This window comes from Oryza brachyantha, chromosome 6, assembly GCF_000231095.2.
Source record: "Oryza brachyantha chromosome 6, ObraRS2, whole genome shotgun sequence".
In the NCBI taxonomy this organism is placed as follows: Eukaryota; Viridiplantae; Streptophyta; class Magnoliopsida; order Poales; family Poaceae; genus Oryza; species Oryza brachyantha.
The window spans coordinates 2,690,403-2,706,722 of NC_023168.2; the positions used below are offsets into that span (position 1 = coordinate 2,690,403).

At 44.1% G+C, this 16,320-nt stretch overlaps 3 protein-coding genes across 3 annotated transcripts; 2 read left to right on the plus strand and 1 right to left on the minus strand.

The window, feature by feature from the left end:
• The first annotated feature begins 1,591 nt into the window (after nt 1-1,591).
• Nucleotides 1,592-6,267, plus strand: LOC102716422 (pyrophosphate-energized vacuolar membrane proton pump). The gene is made up of 8 exons (XM_015838551.2): nt 1,592-1,957; nt 3,253-3,827; nt 3,957-4,336; nt 4,414-4,500; nt 4,594-4,924; nt 5,057-5,467; nt 5,544-5,603; nt 5,693-6,267. Exons 1-8 carry the CDS (start codon nt 1,714-1,716, stop codon nt 5,897-5,899), a joined length of 2,295 nt encoding a protein of 764 aa, XP_015694037.1. The 5' UTR covers nt 1,592-1,713; the 3' UTR covers nt 5,900-6,267.
• Nucleotides 6,268-6,765: 498 nt separating this feature from the next.
• Nucleotides 6,766-10,010, minus strand: LOC102720994 (heparanase-like protein 3). The gene is made up of 9 exons (XM_006655785.3): nt 9,721-10,010; nt 9,580-9,616; nt 9,287-9,470; nt 9,019-9,167; nt 8,478-8,711; nt 8,202-8,391; nt 7,863-7,988; nt 7,500-7,599; nt 6,766-7,397 (listed from the first exon to the last, which is right to left on the minus strand). Exons 1-9 carry the CDS (start codon nt 9,934-9,936, stop codon nt 7,041-7,043), a joined length of 1,593 nt encoding a protein of 530 aa, XP_006655848.2. The 5' UTR covers nt 9,937-10,010; the 3' UTR covers nt 6,766-7,040.
• Nucleotides 10,011-14,521: 4,511 nt separating this feature from the next.
• On the plus strand, nt 14,522-15,187 carry LOC121054673. The gene has a single exon (XM_040524866.1). The coding sequence runs from the start codon at nt 14,522-14,524 to the stop codon at nt 15,185-15,187; it is 666 nt and encodes a 221-aa protein (XP_040380800.1).
• The last annotated feature ends 1,133 nt before the right edge of the window (nt 15,188-16,320 follow it).

Consider the following 16,320-nt stretch of genomic DNA (forward strand, 5'->3'; position numbering starts at 1 on the left):
ACAAAGTTGTATTACTAAGGTGTTGTTCTTGTCATAGGCAATACGAATTACTTCATACCAAACCATTTTATCCGTCCAATTTTCTTATCCGTCAGCTAGGTCGTCCATCCACTAGTGATATCGTCATTCATCGTCGCTAATCAATGTCAAGAATGACCACTCTTCTGGTATGGTCGACACGATGATGTTTTCTCAGCTCCTACCTTAACGTTCTAGTTCACTTCACTCTAGTTTCTTGTTACGCGCCTTCCTCGTCCATCACAACTATCCATTGGAGTGACCGTGCACCTCTCTATATCAAACTAAGTGGTTGTTTGGATCCAGAAACTTTTTTATAGTCTCTTGTCACATCAGATGTTTGGACGTTAATTAGGTGTATTAAATATAGACTGATACCAAAACTAATTGCATAAATATAGGCTATTTCATTAGACAAATTTTTTAAGCCTAATTAAGCTACGATTAGCAAATATTTACTGTAGCACCACATTGACTAATCATGGGTTTTATTAATAGTATATATTTAATATTTTTAATTAGTGTCCAAACATTCGATGTGACAGGGACTTAAAAAAGTCAAGGGGATCCAAACACCCCCTAAGCTTTCTCATATGACACCATCCAAATCTTGGGGGCTGTTTAGTTGGTGAAATAAAAATTTTTGCGTGTCACATCAGTCGTTTGACCGGATATTGGAAGGGGTTTTCGGACAAGAATAAAAAAACGAATTTTACGGCTGGCATGAAAACCGCGAGACGAATCTTTTGAGCCTAAATAATCCGTCATTAGCACATGTAGGTTACTGTAGCACTTATGGCTAATCATGCACTAGTTAGGCTCAAAAGATTCGTCTTGTGATTTCTCACATAACTGTGCAATTAGTTTTTCGTTTTATCTATATTCAATATTTATTAGGTGTCTAAAGATTTGATGTGATGTTTTTGGGTGGAAATTTTTTGAAACTAAACGGGGCCTTGGACACGAAGAAGGTAGCCACGGTGGGTTGTCTTGGTTATCTATGTCGCAAAAGCTTGTGCATTCCAAGTTTCCAACACTATCACAAAGTGGTTATACATTGTGGTTCTTGCAACAAAGGTTATACAGTGAAATTTCTCCGAAACAACCATACTACCCGTGAATTCAGACAATGCTCATCACAAAATTCATTCCTGCCATTCTCCGTTTCATCGACAAATTGCACAAAATCTGCAGAAAATTTCAAGTAATTGCTGGTGCTGGTGCTACTACTAGTAGATCTGAAATTTTTTCCTAGTCTTTGCTATATCAGTGAAAAGGAGAGATATTTCATTCCGGGCCCACTTGCATCCTCCAGGGACCGGGAAAAGCATTCAAATTCCACCCCCACCTCACCAGCAAAATTACAAACAAGTGACCACACCAGTGATGCAAATCTTACATCCAACCCCTCATAATACCCCATAATTAATTTCAGATCCCAGAACCAGCAAACGCGTTCTTACAAATAAACCCTCGTAACTATATTTAATCGCATTAAGGTCCCTCTTCTCTCTCCTCGCGGCGCCACCTCAGCTCGCCGCTATATAATAACACGCCTCCCGAGCTCACAGGAGAGTGTGCAGAGCGAGAGAGACGCGTCGCCCTCCTCCTCCAACCCGCCGCCGCAGCAGCGCGTCCCTCGGCGTTCCTGCGCGAGCGTAGTAGGGTTAGGGTTATTTTGGCGTTGTCGCCGCCATGGCGATCCTCTCGGAGCTCGGGACGGAGGTGTTCGTCCCCGTGGCCGCGGCCGTGGGCATCGCGTTCGCCGTCGTGCAGTGGGTGCTCGTCGCGCGGGTGAAGCTCAGCGAGGACGCGGCGGGCGCGTCGGGGGGCGGTAAGAACGGCGGGTACGGGGACTACCTCATCGAGGAGGAGGAGGGGCTCAACGACCACAACGTCGTCGTCAAGTGCCGCGAGATCCAGAGCGCCATCTCCGAAGGTGAGCGGCGGCCGGCGATCTCTCTCTCTCTCAGATCTGGACGCGTCGCGTGGTTCGGTTAGATCTGATCGTTTCATGGCCGTTTTGGTGGAGGAGACGCGGCCTTCGCGCGTTTTTTCGTGGGAAATATATATATTTTAACTCATTTCATATTTGTGCTTATAAATTTTGTCGACGAGTGCGACATTTCAGTGGGAAATGATTCGATTTTTTGGTTATATTTTCCTTCGTTTAGTTAGTTTTAACGATGATCTGATTGGAAAACTCCCCCCAAAAAAATTAACCAAGTGAGCTCGTCAAATGTCTGATGTCTCTGCACTTGATTGATTCCTTTATGAAAAAAAGATCATGAAAAGGCTGAGATGAACAGCTGATTTTATGTTAAAAACTGGAGCTTTTTATGCACTGGAAACCAAATCTTCGCGTTGGAGCTTTTGGTTCCTGTGTGGGGGCTGCCAAATAGTGTTGCTTTGTCCATATGTGTACTTTTCTGATATTTTAGTCACTCCTGGCTTGCCCCCAAATCTGTATATTTCTAGTGGGGGCTCCTCCAGTGTTATAGTGTTGTTTCTTACAATTTTGTTTATGCTAGTGGGGCTGGCAAATATTTTTCCTTTCACCAAGACGTAGATCTGCACATTGGTGTTAGAAGCCTTGTAGTCTGCTAAATCGAGGCTTCAGTAATGAGTTCTTTTAATGCTTGGAGCGGTGCTCTTACCCTGTGTCGGTTTTGTAGGAAATAGGAGTATGTAGCTTTCAGTAGCAGTACAAAATTTGCAGTGGAAGATGCGTGAGGGATCTGTCCAAACTTAACAAGTTGATGTAGTCAGTATTAGGATGACTTAAGTTTATGTTAATGTAAACCTGGACTCCAATCTTCTGGTGCCCTGTAGATCTAGTCTAGTCTGGAAACGTCAGGTTCTTGATAAGGATACCAGGCCATCTGTCACCAACTTGTCAGCTTAGCACATGCCTTATGAATTTGCCGTCTTCATCATTATGGATGGCTTAATGATCTTCAGATGCGTGTCCTGTTGGTGTGGTTTGTTTATGTGCGTCACCAATCTTGGCTCATGCCCTTTTTCCTTGATTGGGATGGGGACACAGGAGTTTCTACTTATAGAAATATATGCTAGGATTTGGGCATGAGGCTTGTTACTTACGGTTGAATGTAACATGGCAGTTAGCGTTTTACATGGGTATTGCAATGTAACGTAGCGTAACTCTAGTTCTACTGATAATATCATGTTTAATGATAAGATTTTTATGTAACAATTGCTTTCTTTTATGAGCAGGGGCAACATCGTTTCTCTTCACGGAGTACCAATATGTTGGTATCTTCATGTCGATCTTCGCTGTTGTGATCTTCCTCTTCCTTGGTTCGGTCGAGGGATTCAGTACAAAGAGCCAGCCTTGCACATACAGCAAGGACAAGTACTGCAAGCCAGCCCTTTTCAATGCACTCTTTAGCACCGCGTCTTTCTTGCTTGGAGCTATCACCTCTTTGGTCTCTGGTTTCCTTGGAATGAAGATCGCCACATTTGCCAATGCCAGAACTACCCTGGAAGCGAGGAAGGGTGTTGGGAAGGCGTTTATCACCGCTTTCCGCTCTGGTGCTGTCATGGGCTTTTTGCTTGCATCAAGTGGTCTTGTGGTTCTTTACATTACCATTAATGTATTTAAGTTGTATTATGGTGATGACTGGGAGGGTCTTTTCGAGTCTATCACTGGTTATGGCCTTGGTGGCTCTTCCATGGCTCTCTTCGGAAGGGTTGGTGGAGGCATCTACACTAAGGCTGCTGATGTGGGTGCTGATCTTGTTGGCAAGGTCGAGAGGAACATCCCTGAAGATGATCCTAGGAACCCAGCTGTGAGTTTCTTATCTCTTTGTCAGGCTAATAATTTTTAAGGGATTTAAGAGGGATAAGCTTAGCAGTCATGCGGTGGCTTATTATGGTATGAAATTTGCCTCTCTGAACCTCCTAATCTTGTTTTGCAGGTGATTGCTGACAATGTTGGTGACAATGTCGGTGATATTGCTGGAATGGGATCAGATCTCTTTGGCTCATATGCTGAATCATCCTGTGCTGCTCTTGTTGTTGCATCTATCTCATCTTTTGGAATCAACCATGATTTCACTGGCATGTGCTACCCACTGCTTGTCAGCTCTGTTGGCATCATCGTTTGCTTGATCACCACACTCTTTGCAACTGATTTCTTTGAGATCAAGGCAGTGAAAGAAATCGAACCTGCTCTGAAGAAGCAGCTCATCATCTCCACTGCTTTGATGACTGTTGGTATTGCAATAATCAGCTGGCTGGCCCTCCCGGCGAAGTTCACTATCTTCAATTTTGGTGCTCAGAAGGAAGTGACCAACTGGTAAGCTACTTGTTTATCTTTGTTATTTGTTTGTGAAATGGTGCTCTTTCTGACTAATTTACTATGGCTTCGTACAGGGGCTTGTTCTTCTGCGTTGCAATTGGTCTGTGGGCTGGTCTGATCATTGGTTTTGTGACAGAGTACTACACTAGCAATGCATACAGGTAAGGGACCCATTAGTTTGCAACTATGGTTTCTGTGACCATTGTTACATTACATGTTTTAATTAATCCCTACATGCTGATTCTTTTTGGCAGCCCTGTGCAAGATGTTGCAGATTCCTGCAGAACTGGTGCTGCCACTAATGTCATATTTGGTCTTGCTCTGGGATACAAATCAGTTATCATCCCAATTTTCGCTATTGCCGTCAGCATCTATGTCAGTTTCTCTATTGCTGCAATGTATGGCATTGCAGTTGCGGCTCTTGGCATGCTAAGCACCATTGCAACTGGCCTTGCCATTGATGCTTATGGCCCTATCAGTGACAATGCTGGTGGAATCGCTGAGATGGCTGGTATGAGCCACAGAATCCGTGAGAGGACTGATGCCCTTGATGCTGCTGGCAACACAACTGCTGCTATTGGGAAGGTACATCCATATGCTTTACTGTTGATGAACATGCCTGAGTTATTAGGTTGGGAATTGAGCGTTAGAACTCAGGTTCTTATGAAGAACTGTTATGTTGGTTCTGTAATTTGATCATTTCATATTCTTTTGTAGGGTTTCGCCATTGGATCAGCTGCTCTGGTGTCCCTTGCACTCTTTGGTGCCTTTGTCAGCAGAGCTGGAGTGAAGGTTGTTGATGTCCTGTCTCCAAAGGTCTTCATTGGTTTGATTGTTGGAGCCATGCTTCCGTACTGGTTCTCTGCCATGACCATGAAGAGTGTTGGAAGTGCTGCCCTCAAGATGGTTGAGGAGGTTCGGAGGCAATTCAACACCATTCCTGGGCTGATGGAGGGAACCACCAAGCCTGACTATGCGACCTGTGTCAAGATCTCCACTGATGCTTCCATCAAGGAGATGATTCCTCCTGGTGCTTTGGTGATGCTCACCCCGCTCATCGTCGGAACCCTGTTTGGTGTGGAGACTCTTTCTGGTGTTCTGGCTGGTGCTCTTGTTTCTGGAGTACAGGTGGGCATCACATTCTACCTCTTTCTCATTATGTGTTCATCCTATTCAATGAATTTATAATCTTGCTGTTTTACAGATTGCCATCTCAGCATCCAACACTGGTGGTGCATGGGATAACGCAAAGAAGTACATTGAGGTAAATGTTCAGAAGCCCTTATTGATCATGTTTGGTGGATCAATGTCCGCCCAAGTCTTAACATCAACTTGCATCCTGTTTATTTTCAGGCTGGTGCCAGTGAGCATGCACGGACCCTCGGCCCCAAGGGATCAGACTGCCACAAGGCCGCTGTGATCGGTGACACCATTGGAGACCCCCTCAAGGACACATCAGGCCCGTCGCTCAACATCCTCATCAAGCTCATGGCCGTCGAGTCCCTTGTGTTTGCGCCTTTCTTTGCCACACACGGTGGTCTGCTGTTCAAGTACCTCTAAGAACACAATACCAGTGGCAGCGGTACTACGATGAGTAAGATCTACGGACATCACGAATAACATCTGCCAGCTGCTCGTATGTTGTGCTTGGCATGGCCGCGCTGTTTTTTTCGGTCTCATGTTGTCTCAGGATTGCTGTTGTCTTTTCTTTGGCCTCTTGGAGGTGTTACCTTAGCCTTACTGTTAGCTTCACTTAGGAGATACCAGAGTCCAGATGTTCCCCCATCTCTGGTGCTGTGTCCGGCAAATTTTCCTCGTCCCATGATGACGATGATAATGTTGAACTCCTGGACAATGAGATGTTGATTGTTGCATGTTAGTTACTGGTGGTACATCTCTCCAGCTGATCAATTTGCAGTCATTTTCCATTTGGGGACACCTCTACAACTGGATGACTGTTGTTGCTGTGATAAAGTGCAGGTGATGGAAATGCTTTCCTGTACAACAGGAAGTTTACAAATTTCCAGGCCAGCCATGAAACTTTACAACTATATGGATTATAGAATTTGGGTCAATTGCGTAGGCAATGGCACCTGGTGTTGCGCACTCTACCTCATTCTGTTGGTATCTGCCTCATTGTGTTGATAGTTTTATGCTACCATCCATAATTTCATAATTTATCTTTCCACTATCTTTACATCCAAACAAAAGTGAAAAATTAAACCTCACAAAAAAATTGATAGCTTTTATGCTAGCGTCTATAATTTCACATTTTATCTTTTCACCATCTTTATATCCAAACAAAAGTAAATCTCAGAAAAGGAAAGGTGAAAGATTTCAGAAATTCACAATTTATCTTTTCACTATCTTTATATCCAAACAAAAGTGAATGATTAAATCTCATAAAAAAGGTGGATTGCATCTCAGAAAGAAAAGTGAAAGATTGCATCTCAGAGGAAAAAAAAGTGTAAGATTGAAAATGGGAAAGAGCTTTTCCCTTTCCTTTTCTTCATCATATCAATCTTTTACCCCAATCTTATACAACTGAACAACAACAACCAAAAAAAAAATCACAAACTTTTCAGCCTTGCAGCTTCTTCAGATGGGCAAGCTTAGCTACCCATCCTAAATTCACCTTTCCTATAACAACAATAAAAATAAAAAATCATACCAAATCACCAAAAACCAATCTTGGACTAATCTAACTACATGCAGGAGCAGAGAAATTGGGTATGTGAGCAAACACAATGGAGTAAGGAGCCACAGCTATCGGCTGTGCTGCATCAACTTTGACAGGTTCAAGCCTAGGGATGCCACCATTTGCATCAGTAACCAAGGCCCTGCCATTTAGCAGCATAACCTGGCTCTGCAAGCTGCCATCTTTGGGAGTAAGATGGTACTCCTCTCTCATGGATCCAGCTGCCTGAACATAACCAGGAAGATGCTTGGTCTTTCTGCTGTGCTTCTTCACAGCATTTGCATGAACACCTTCACTTGTTACAGTCACTTGGTTTGTGCTGTTGCCACTGAGGTTGATCAGCAGTAGAGTTATTCCTGGCTGAACATACAAGGAAAAAGGTTGAGCATAAATTCAGTTAGCATATGTGTGTTTTTTGTTATTGTGCTGATGAAAATGCAGTAGCTTGTCTGGATTGCTTACAGAATCTCTTGCGCAATGCGCATAAGCGCGAATCATGTTGGTGCCACTGAATGTTGTGGATAGAACTTTGGTTCCCATTAGGCGATGCCAGAGAAGAGCGCTGCAGGGGAATCAAAGTTGGGCGGAAAGTGTCATGAAAGCAACAAATTTGGCACTTTATCTGATTCTGCAAGATTATGTGCAATGGAACCAATGCTTAGCTTGGCCATTAGGTACCTATTGGATTCCAAGTGTAAGGATAGTTCTACACTTTGTTAGGAGGCATGAGGCATCAAATCTTTTTTGCACTCTCACACAAGGGAAGTTGTTCATGTGTGAAGTTACTTTTTACCTACTTAAGAACAGTCCAAGGATATCAGGTACCTGTAGTAATCAGGATTTGGTTGGAACGTTTCTTTGTTTAGCAGGCCATAGTTCCCACCAATCAAACTCTGTCTGCAATAACTCTTCGTGTCATACTTTGCTGACATCCCAAGCTGATCCAAAAACCTGAAAACCACATATATTCAGAATAACCACTTTGGTAATATCTGCTCCTTCCGTTCCATATTATAAGATGCTTTGGCTCTAACTAGATTCATTGATAGATAAATAAATATCATTTATATATATGTCCATATTCAATTAGTATTGATATGAATATAGAGAAGGACAGAACATGAGGTAATATATTATTCTGCACTTCAGAAGTAATTGGCTTACCAGAAGCTGAACACAAATGAATCAGTGACAAGATGGTGGCCACTGTTGTAAGCTCCTCCAGACTCACCAACCCATGCGACAGCCGATGTCCCTGCAGAATTCAGTATCCCCTGAAGATTGCTGAATGTGCTTATCATTCCATCAAGATAAGTTGGATTCAGGATCTTCTCAATCAGATGTGTGTCCACCCCTGCAAAGATCAATGTTCGGCGCATCTGTTCAGAATTTAAACTCCAATTCAAATATCAAATTGTTAGAAGTTCATAGTGAGCATACCTGGCCCTAAATTGTAGATGTGATGAGTGACCACATTCAGTAGGTTTGGCTTGGTTTTGATTATAAGTTCAGTAAACCAGCCTGCATCAAAGAAACCTCCAGGAGCAAGAACAAGTGGCTTTGATGGACTGCCTTGGTACACATTGTCAACTACTGATTTCAGTGCAATTACATCTGCAGCGTATTGGTCAGCCCCAACCTTAGTTCCAACCCCAGTGCCACTGAGTTCATTTCCTGCAAGGAGGGTACACACACTCCCAAATCAACCTGGTTGAATTGCATAAAGAACGCCTTTGAATTTCTTATTTTTATATGCTTTTATTTGAGAAAAAGCAAAAATGGAAGGGCAGGTAGCACAAGATTCTCATCCTGTTCTTTATTTGGTAGGGTTGGTAACTTGGTAATCTGAACATTAACTAAACAGATGTTGACAGCATGTGTCAAAACTCGAAACATTGCTTGTTTCTGACCAAAAAGAACCCCAAAGAGGACACGGTTTCGAAGCAATCTCCATTCAATTTGTAAAATGATTTGAACTCACCAAGCTCCCATCCATGGATTTTATACCCCTTGCTGGCTGTGTAGCGAATCAGTGATGCAGCATTGGTGTAATCCCATGGCCCTCCCATCGACCCATCCGGCAATGGAACCCGGCCGTTGAGAGCGTTCAGCCCGAACACGATTCTCGCGCTGCAAATTTGAGCAAATTTCATCGAATTCTCGTCAGTTTCAAATGATTCAGAGCGCCAAAAAAAATGCATCCTTTTTTTGGTCAGATTCAGAGACTAGAAGTTGGAAATAGAATTTACCCGGATTTTTGGAAGAAGGCGTTGAGCTCGTCCCACCTGTGCATAGGCAGGCATCCCTGCGTGAACCCGAACATCTCCGACGTGTTCTTGACGAACGGCGTGCACCGCCCTCCGCCGTCGCCGGTGCCGTACACCAGCTTGTCCTGCAGCGAGCCGCCCAGCCGGAGCTTCAACGGCGAGAAGGCTGCAAAAGAGAGAGAGAGAGAGAGCGTCCATCACCGTCGGCGAAGAAGATGAGAACACGTTACGGCCAACGGCGGTGGCTCGCCGTCGTTGTCGTCGTCGTCGCCTACCTCGCACGGCATTGAGCAAGACTTTGTTGGAGAGATCCTGCGCGGGAAGGAAATGGCCGAGGCCGAGACGGAGCTCGTGTGAGTCGGGGAGAAAAATGGCGGGAATTGGAGGAGGAGGAGGAGGAGAGGATGGTCGCCGACCAGGTTGAGGAGGGAGGCGAGGCCCCAGCTGCAGGTGCCGTAGTCGCACTTGTCCGGCGGCCACCAGTCCAGCGTCGCGCACACGAAGTCCTCGTCCGTCGCCGCAATGGCTCGCCGCCCGTCCACCGCGGCTACCCCGGCGCCGGCCGCCGCGGCCAGCCGCAGCAGAGCCAAGAACCAGAGGAGGCACCCAAGAAAACGCCTCACCTCCATCATCCCGCGAGCACCACCACCACGGCACCGGCAATGGCGCGACGCCTCGATCGGCAGCAGCGAGCCTACCCTACACGGCGAGTCCCCCGGGCAAGGAGCAGGCGGGCGGGCGGGCGGGCGGGCAATGGCGCTTTCTGCCGGCCACCTACACCATGGCTAAATACTAAATGGGAAGACGCCAAGACGACGCATCGAGTCAGAGCAGCAGCAGCAGCAGCAGGAGGAGGAAGAAGATAAGGGTGGGGGTAGAAATGCTTCAGCTTCACTGTCCACCTCGATCCATTGCCGCTCTCTAATTCCTTCTCCATTTTTCTTGTTTTTTTTTTCCTTTTTCACCGCCATTCTTGAGCTGAGCTGAGCTCCATGCATGACGCGGTAAGCCCGGCAAAAATTCAGTTTTTCCTTCTTCGGTTAGCAGTTAGACTAGAGGTTAATTTGGTCAGATTTTGACCGGGGCAAGAGATTAAAACTAAAACACTGTAAAAAAAAAAGGGAAAAAACAGTGTAGTGGTGCAGTGGTGAAGGAGAGAGGGGAGCAGCGGTAAAAACCAAAAAGGTTTTCTAGGAAGGAATCCAACGTGTTGTCTAGCCTGCTGCTGCAATTGCATTGCGTTCTTGGATGATTGATCGTTTCGTTTGTTCTTGCCGGCTGCAGTGGTGCAGGTCTGGTTGGAAAATTCTGATCTCTAGGGCAAAATCGACAAGAGGATGGGTTTGGAACTTTGGATGCATTCTTGTTTCTAATACATGGGTGTAAATTACGATGCGAGTCGAGGGTTTTAGGAAGGAATCATGGTTAAATCTTAAACTCTAATGAGCCGTTTTAAATATTGTTCATTGGATTATTACTTAATTGTAGGAATAAATTAAATATTTTAAATAGCCTATAATAATTGATCTAAGAAATGTATTTATTTTTTAAAAAATGAAGCAAATAATCCTGAAAAAAAAACTAAAGCGTGAAACTTGAGAGGTTTAGTGTGCCGAGTCATGTTAAGTACATCGTGCCAGCAAGATTCTAAACAGCTTATCTTATCTAGCACCTGTTCGGAACAGATATTTCGGTCATGAATTTAATTTAGAAAAGTATGCCATTCTTTAAAATGATTACAGTCCTAAGTTTATCTGGCAATTAATTATGTTCCTTGATGACAAGGGAACAGCCTTCATTAACACTATGCAAGCATGCATAGTGGAAAATTTGTCCCAGCAATAATCTACCGGACAGTCTGGCCGTGGCCAGTGAATTTGATTAGCTTTGTCAGAGAAAAGGATTGAACATGAGTCCATTTGTAGGCAATCTGCTACACCTGCCATCCAAAGTTGAAGAGGAGCATGCATGAGAGTTAGTAGCATATCACTCCAACATTTAGCATATGGATGGTCTAACCGAATTTCTTTTCTAAACACTATAAACCTAACGATGCTAACATATATAATGCAAGTATAGATAATATAGTAGACCAAAAGTGTACCATGATATATTAATAAAACATCTTAAAACACATAAAATTAGCGGTTAAGTAAAATTTTGACTCAAAAGAAGCTTATATGGCTAGAAAAGTTTGAAGAAGATTACCATACTACGTATTTTTTCTTATCGTATCTATGTCTTCTAATAACCATAAAAGTGTTCATTATATCTTCTTCATCTACTTTTAAAAAAATATCATGCTCAATAAAGATGATCACATTACAGCATTTGCATGAAAACCAATTGATAGAATTATCATTTTTTTTGGTATTATGGGTCCGTCGGCATTTTTTTGCGTGGTCCGGAGACACCCCTTAGCACAGCCGTTGTACCACTCTCAACTGGTCCTCTCTTTTGCCAATCCAAAAACCATCCAATCTAGCTACATGGGGCTTTACAGCACTTTGCTTTCCTTGTGGGCACAATGTCTCAATAATAGTGGGTGACAAGGGCTTTGTTGGCTGAACTCTAGCCATTGGTGGGGGCTAATGGGAGAAAGGACATGGGTGATGGGGGCTCACATCTTCAATTCAATTGAATTCTTATTGGATGAGATTGTGAGAATATCTTGATTTGAATGATCAAGATTTGTCTACAATTCTGACTTACACCGCTAATTCTGTTATACATGGCTTAGAAAGAATAGGCTTATTTCGCAAAATAGACTCCATGTAAGAATGATGCGGTAGCTTAGCGGTTTAAAACTTTGTTCTTATGGATGATTGGACATACTATTGACAATTACTAGTGGGATAGATTAAATATTGTATATCACAATGTTAAAAAAATAGCTTAAGTTATCTAACAACTACTTATGTAGAAACTTTTTTTAGAAAAATCATAGATTAAGAATCAAGGTACGTATAATCCAGTCCATAAATTGAAAAGAGCACCTTCTAACACTACTTTTTAAGTATACATGTGTTATTGGATTACATAATGCTCTTTTCTTCTTCCTTTTGTTTCGGTATTATCTGAACATTTTTCATATCCCTTCCTCACTTAAATAAAAAGAAACAGCAGACCTTCTAGTATCCCCTCAAAGAAACAATATTTTTTGGTCGAGTAATGAGTTCTGAGCTTCTGAACAAATGTGCATGTCCTATAATCCAAGTTAGATAGACCAAATCTAGCCAGGATGACCAAGTGTATGGTTATTTGAAAAAGGTAAACTCTAGAGTTTCCAAATATTCCTGTTTGATCTTTTGGATTTTGCAGAATTTTTTATCTTAGTAGTTGGCGAAGGCAAGTGAAACCAGGGAGAAAAGGCCAACAGGCCACAGGATTGTGCAACTGCTACCGTCCAAATACAACTCTGAAACTCTGAATTTTGATCAGAATAATCTATACTTGATAGCTGGTCCAATGTGGATTGATCAAGAATTATTGCTACTGAATCTGTATTGTTCAAGATTTTTTTTCGATCAATACGTGCACCGAAAGAGGCAACTATCCTTCTATTTCAGACCACCAAATTGCAATTGTTTGTCTGAGTCAATGGTTGATAAATTGTTTTCAAGACATAGTGATGGATTTATAACTGATCCAAAAGCTGAATGTGACATGGTCATGTACTTGAAATAACGCAACAGATTGGCACATCTAGCTGTTGATATCATACCAATAGTTCGTCCGAAAAATTCAGATAAGAAACAGTTCATTTAACATATATAGCCGATAAGAGTTCTTGAAACCTGAAAGTTTCTGCAAGAATGTACGATGCTACTACTAATGTACCAACACTGAATATGAGTAGCCAACTCGCCATTGCCGGCGAAGGTATAAACTTGAAGCTTCTGTTTGGGGCAATGTGCATGGCTTGGTTCAGGAACTTCAGAGAGATTCAGGCAAGGCTGGTTCTTCATTCTGGTTGCATCCTAATTTGTATCGCAATTTGGTAGCAAGTATGATAGCGAGTCTTGGTGTCACTTGTATGAAGTTTGTTGTTCTTGGTTTATCTGTTACTCGATCAGAATCTGTCAAATTTGACAAATTGCGGGGGTTTTTTTTTTCTGTTCTCTTTAGTAATGGTCAAATTGAGAATGTCTCATCTACTGAGCAACGAAAAAGACAGTATATATTTGCCTTTCGTCATCTGTTTTTTGGTACTTGCATTTGACTTTTGGTGCATTTTATTTTTCGTCCTTTCCCCCAGAAAGGTACTAAAATGATTTAGCTAAAATAGAACGGCCGTCCAAAAAGTGAACGAAATCTGTACAAAAGACAGTGCTTTGCATTATTACAAAATAGGGATAACAGTTCCTATGCGTCGGTATTCACCAAGGTTTCGCATAATAAATATAATAAAAAGTCCCAACCATGAACAATAACAATGAAATAAAATATTTATAATGATGGATTTTTTTTCTAAATTTGAAACATGTTTTAGACTATTATGTATATACAATATGATATTTACTGAAAAAAAATACGATAGAGTATGCCATTTTTGGTGGGCGTAAGAATGCCCTTCAAGATAGTAGAAAAATGCCACCAATTCATAAAGATAGATATGGAGGGAAGAAAATAAAAAGTAACATAAATTTTATATATCTTTGATTTATCGTATCATTAAGAGAATACTAAAGGATCCATCATGTTTTATATTATCTTTTTAATATTATTTGCAATAAAATGCGAAACATTTTGTTCAATAATTTTATTTGTTCAACAATAAAAGTACATACTATCATCTAAAAAAAATCATGACGATCTAGCTGTCACTGCGCGTATCACCACACTAGTGCTTATTACGGCCCATCGAAACACAGTCGACCACGTTCTTCGGTCGGCTGGGAGCACCCCCATGGGCCAAATTCATAATGGGCCCATATATGGGCCCACCACGTCAATCCCGTCCCCTGCAGAAATTAACTTGGGCCCACACGCGAAGGCCGCGACCCCCCGTTCCGGCCCAACCGTCGTGGGCCCCCGCGCGCCAACCGCACCACACAAGATCCCGTTGCTCGCGCGCGACGCGCTCTCTCGTCTCGTCTCGTCTCGTCACGCGCGCCGCCGCCTCGCCGTGGTCCACGGCGCGTCACCTCGCGCACCGGATCGGCGGGGTACTAAAGCAGCGCACGCGCCGCGGCGAGCGGGCGAGCGGGCGGGGCGATGGACTGGTACGCGTGGATGTGCAGGGCGGGGCTCCAGCCGGACGTGGCGTTCCAGTACGCGCTCCTCTTCGCGCGCAACGACCTCGCCGCCGGCGACCTGCGCCGTCTCGACCACGAGTTCCTCGCCACCATGGGCGTCCCCGTCGCCAAGCACCGCCTCGAGATCCTCAACCTCGCCAGGAGGGACAAGCCGCGCCCCTCCTCCTCCTCCTCCGCCGCCGCCGTCCAGCTCCCGTGGCGCGCCACCAGGCTGCTCGCCGCGGCCGTGCGCCGCTCCGCGCTCTCCCTCGCCGACCGCCTCCGCTCCGTGGCCCGCCGCGACAAGACCGCCGTCGCAGTCGCGCCGCGCCCGTCGCCGCTGTTGTGGAAGGCACCTCTCGCGGCGCCGTCGTCCGCCGCCCGGCGTGGCGGCAGCGCCAGGAAGATGGCGCTGCTGAGGCACGTGAGCAAGCCCATGCTCACCAACAGCAGCGGCGGCGGGAAGAAGAGGACGAGGCCGACGAACGGCGCGGCCACGTACAAGGCCGCCGCCCCCGCCAAGGCGGCGATAGCCGGCTGCTTCGCAAACCCCGACACCTACACCTACAGCGATGACGACGATGACGGCGACGGCGGCGACGACATGCGGTGGGAGTCCATGTTCCAAGATCTCAAGCCCACATAGGAGACCTTGCCTTGCATGCCGCCATGTAAATCCACCGTGGCCACTGGCTCACTGCTCACTCCTAGGCTACCAGCTGCTGTCTGTGTGTATGCTCGTTACTGCTATGTTTTGTAACTGTATGTGTGTGTGTGGAGAAGAAGATCAAGCTTGTGTTTTTTTTAACTGTTTTACCACTGTTCTTGTTTGTCTCTGGAGCAAGAAATCAAAAATCATTTGGTTTTGGCAATACCATTTTCTTTTTCTTGTTTGGTTATTGCATTGTTCATAGTTGCAATGTTCACTGGTGCAGTGACAAGATAACTCATCAAAGTGGCCCTGTTTCTTTTCAGCAGTATCTTCATTTTCATGTTCAGCCATGAATACATCACCGTTCTTCACTGTAGCATCCATCTATTATTGTTTGTGCATGTGCCATGTACGGAGTAGGCCAATTTAGCCAATATGATAGAGCTCAGGACTAATAAATAAATGCATACTTTCAATGAGTAATTAATTAAGCTGCAGCTAGCTGCAAAGGACAAAGCTTACTTTTGAGATCGAGCCTTGACAGTCGTAGCACATGCTGACAGTTTCACAATTCAGATCAGAAACAAAACAAGGGTGATTGGACTACATGCCAAGGAGGTTTTTTTCAGATCTGAACAGCTAGTAGTGTGTGATGTGGTGGTGACAGTCACTTCAGCCACTATTGAAAAAGGCAGGAGGACATTTTTGTGCAGGGTTTTTAGATCTGTCGGCTTCAGTGCAGTGTAGCTGGCCAACCTGGACCTGATCAAATCTGGGGCGCCATCTGCCTGTTAAAAAAATTCAGCACGCTTCACACAAAAGTAATCAGAGTTTATGAAGCTTCAGGAGGATTCTTGCTGCCTGACGCGTCATTGTCCCCTTGATCCACACAAAAGTAATTAGAGTTTACAGTAGTAGCAGAGAGTGATATAACGTTTGATAGGTGGTAATGACTGTTAATTCAGTGCTAGTACTATAAATGTAACTCCAATCACCTGTAGTAATTGGCCACATGGTTTGAGTTCAGACTTGAGGTGCAGATTAATAATTCTTGCCTCGTTTGATGCCAAATCTAGTGCTGGAACAAGGTCAAATTGGACAAGTAGCTAGCTTCATAGATAAACCAT

What these genes read in the sequence shown, in the direction of transcription:
- LOC121054673 (XM_040524866.1), top strand. Translation starts at nt 14,522, where the DNA reads ATGGACTGGTACGCGTGGATGTGCAGGGCGGGGCTCCAGCCGGACGTG.
- LOC102720994 (XM_006655785.3), bottom strand. Translation starts at nt 9,936, where the DNA reads ATGATGGAGGTGAGGCGTTTTCTTGGGTGCCTCCTCTGGTTCTTGGCT. An exon ending in CATCTACAATTTAGGGCCAG is followed by an intron (nt 8,392 to 8,477) that starts GTATGCTCACTA and finishes TGATCTTTGCAG; the next exon opens with GGGTGGACACACATCTGATT. An exon ending in TCATTTGTGTTCAGCTTCTG is followed by an intron (nt 7,989 to 8,201) that starts GTAAGCCAATTA and finishes TGTGGTTTTCAG; the next exon opens with GTTTTTGGATCAGCTTGGGA.
- LOC102716422 (XM_015838551.2), top strand. Translation starts at nt 1,714, where the DNA reads ATGGCGATCCTCTCGGAGCTCGGGACGGAGGTGTTCGTCCCCGTGGCC. An exon ending in ATGATCCTAGGAACCCAGCT is followed by an intron (nt 3,828 to 3,956) that starts GTGAGTTTCTTA and finishes CTTGTTTTGCAG; the next exon opens with GTGATTGCTGACAATGTTGG. An exon ending in TACACTAGCAATGCATACAG is followed by an intron (nt 4,501 to 4,593) that starts GTAAGGGACCCA and finishes TCTTTTTGGCAG; the next exon opens with CCCTGTGCAAGATGTTGCAG.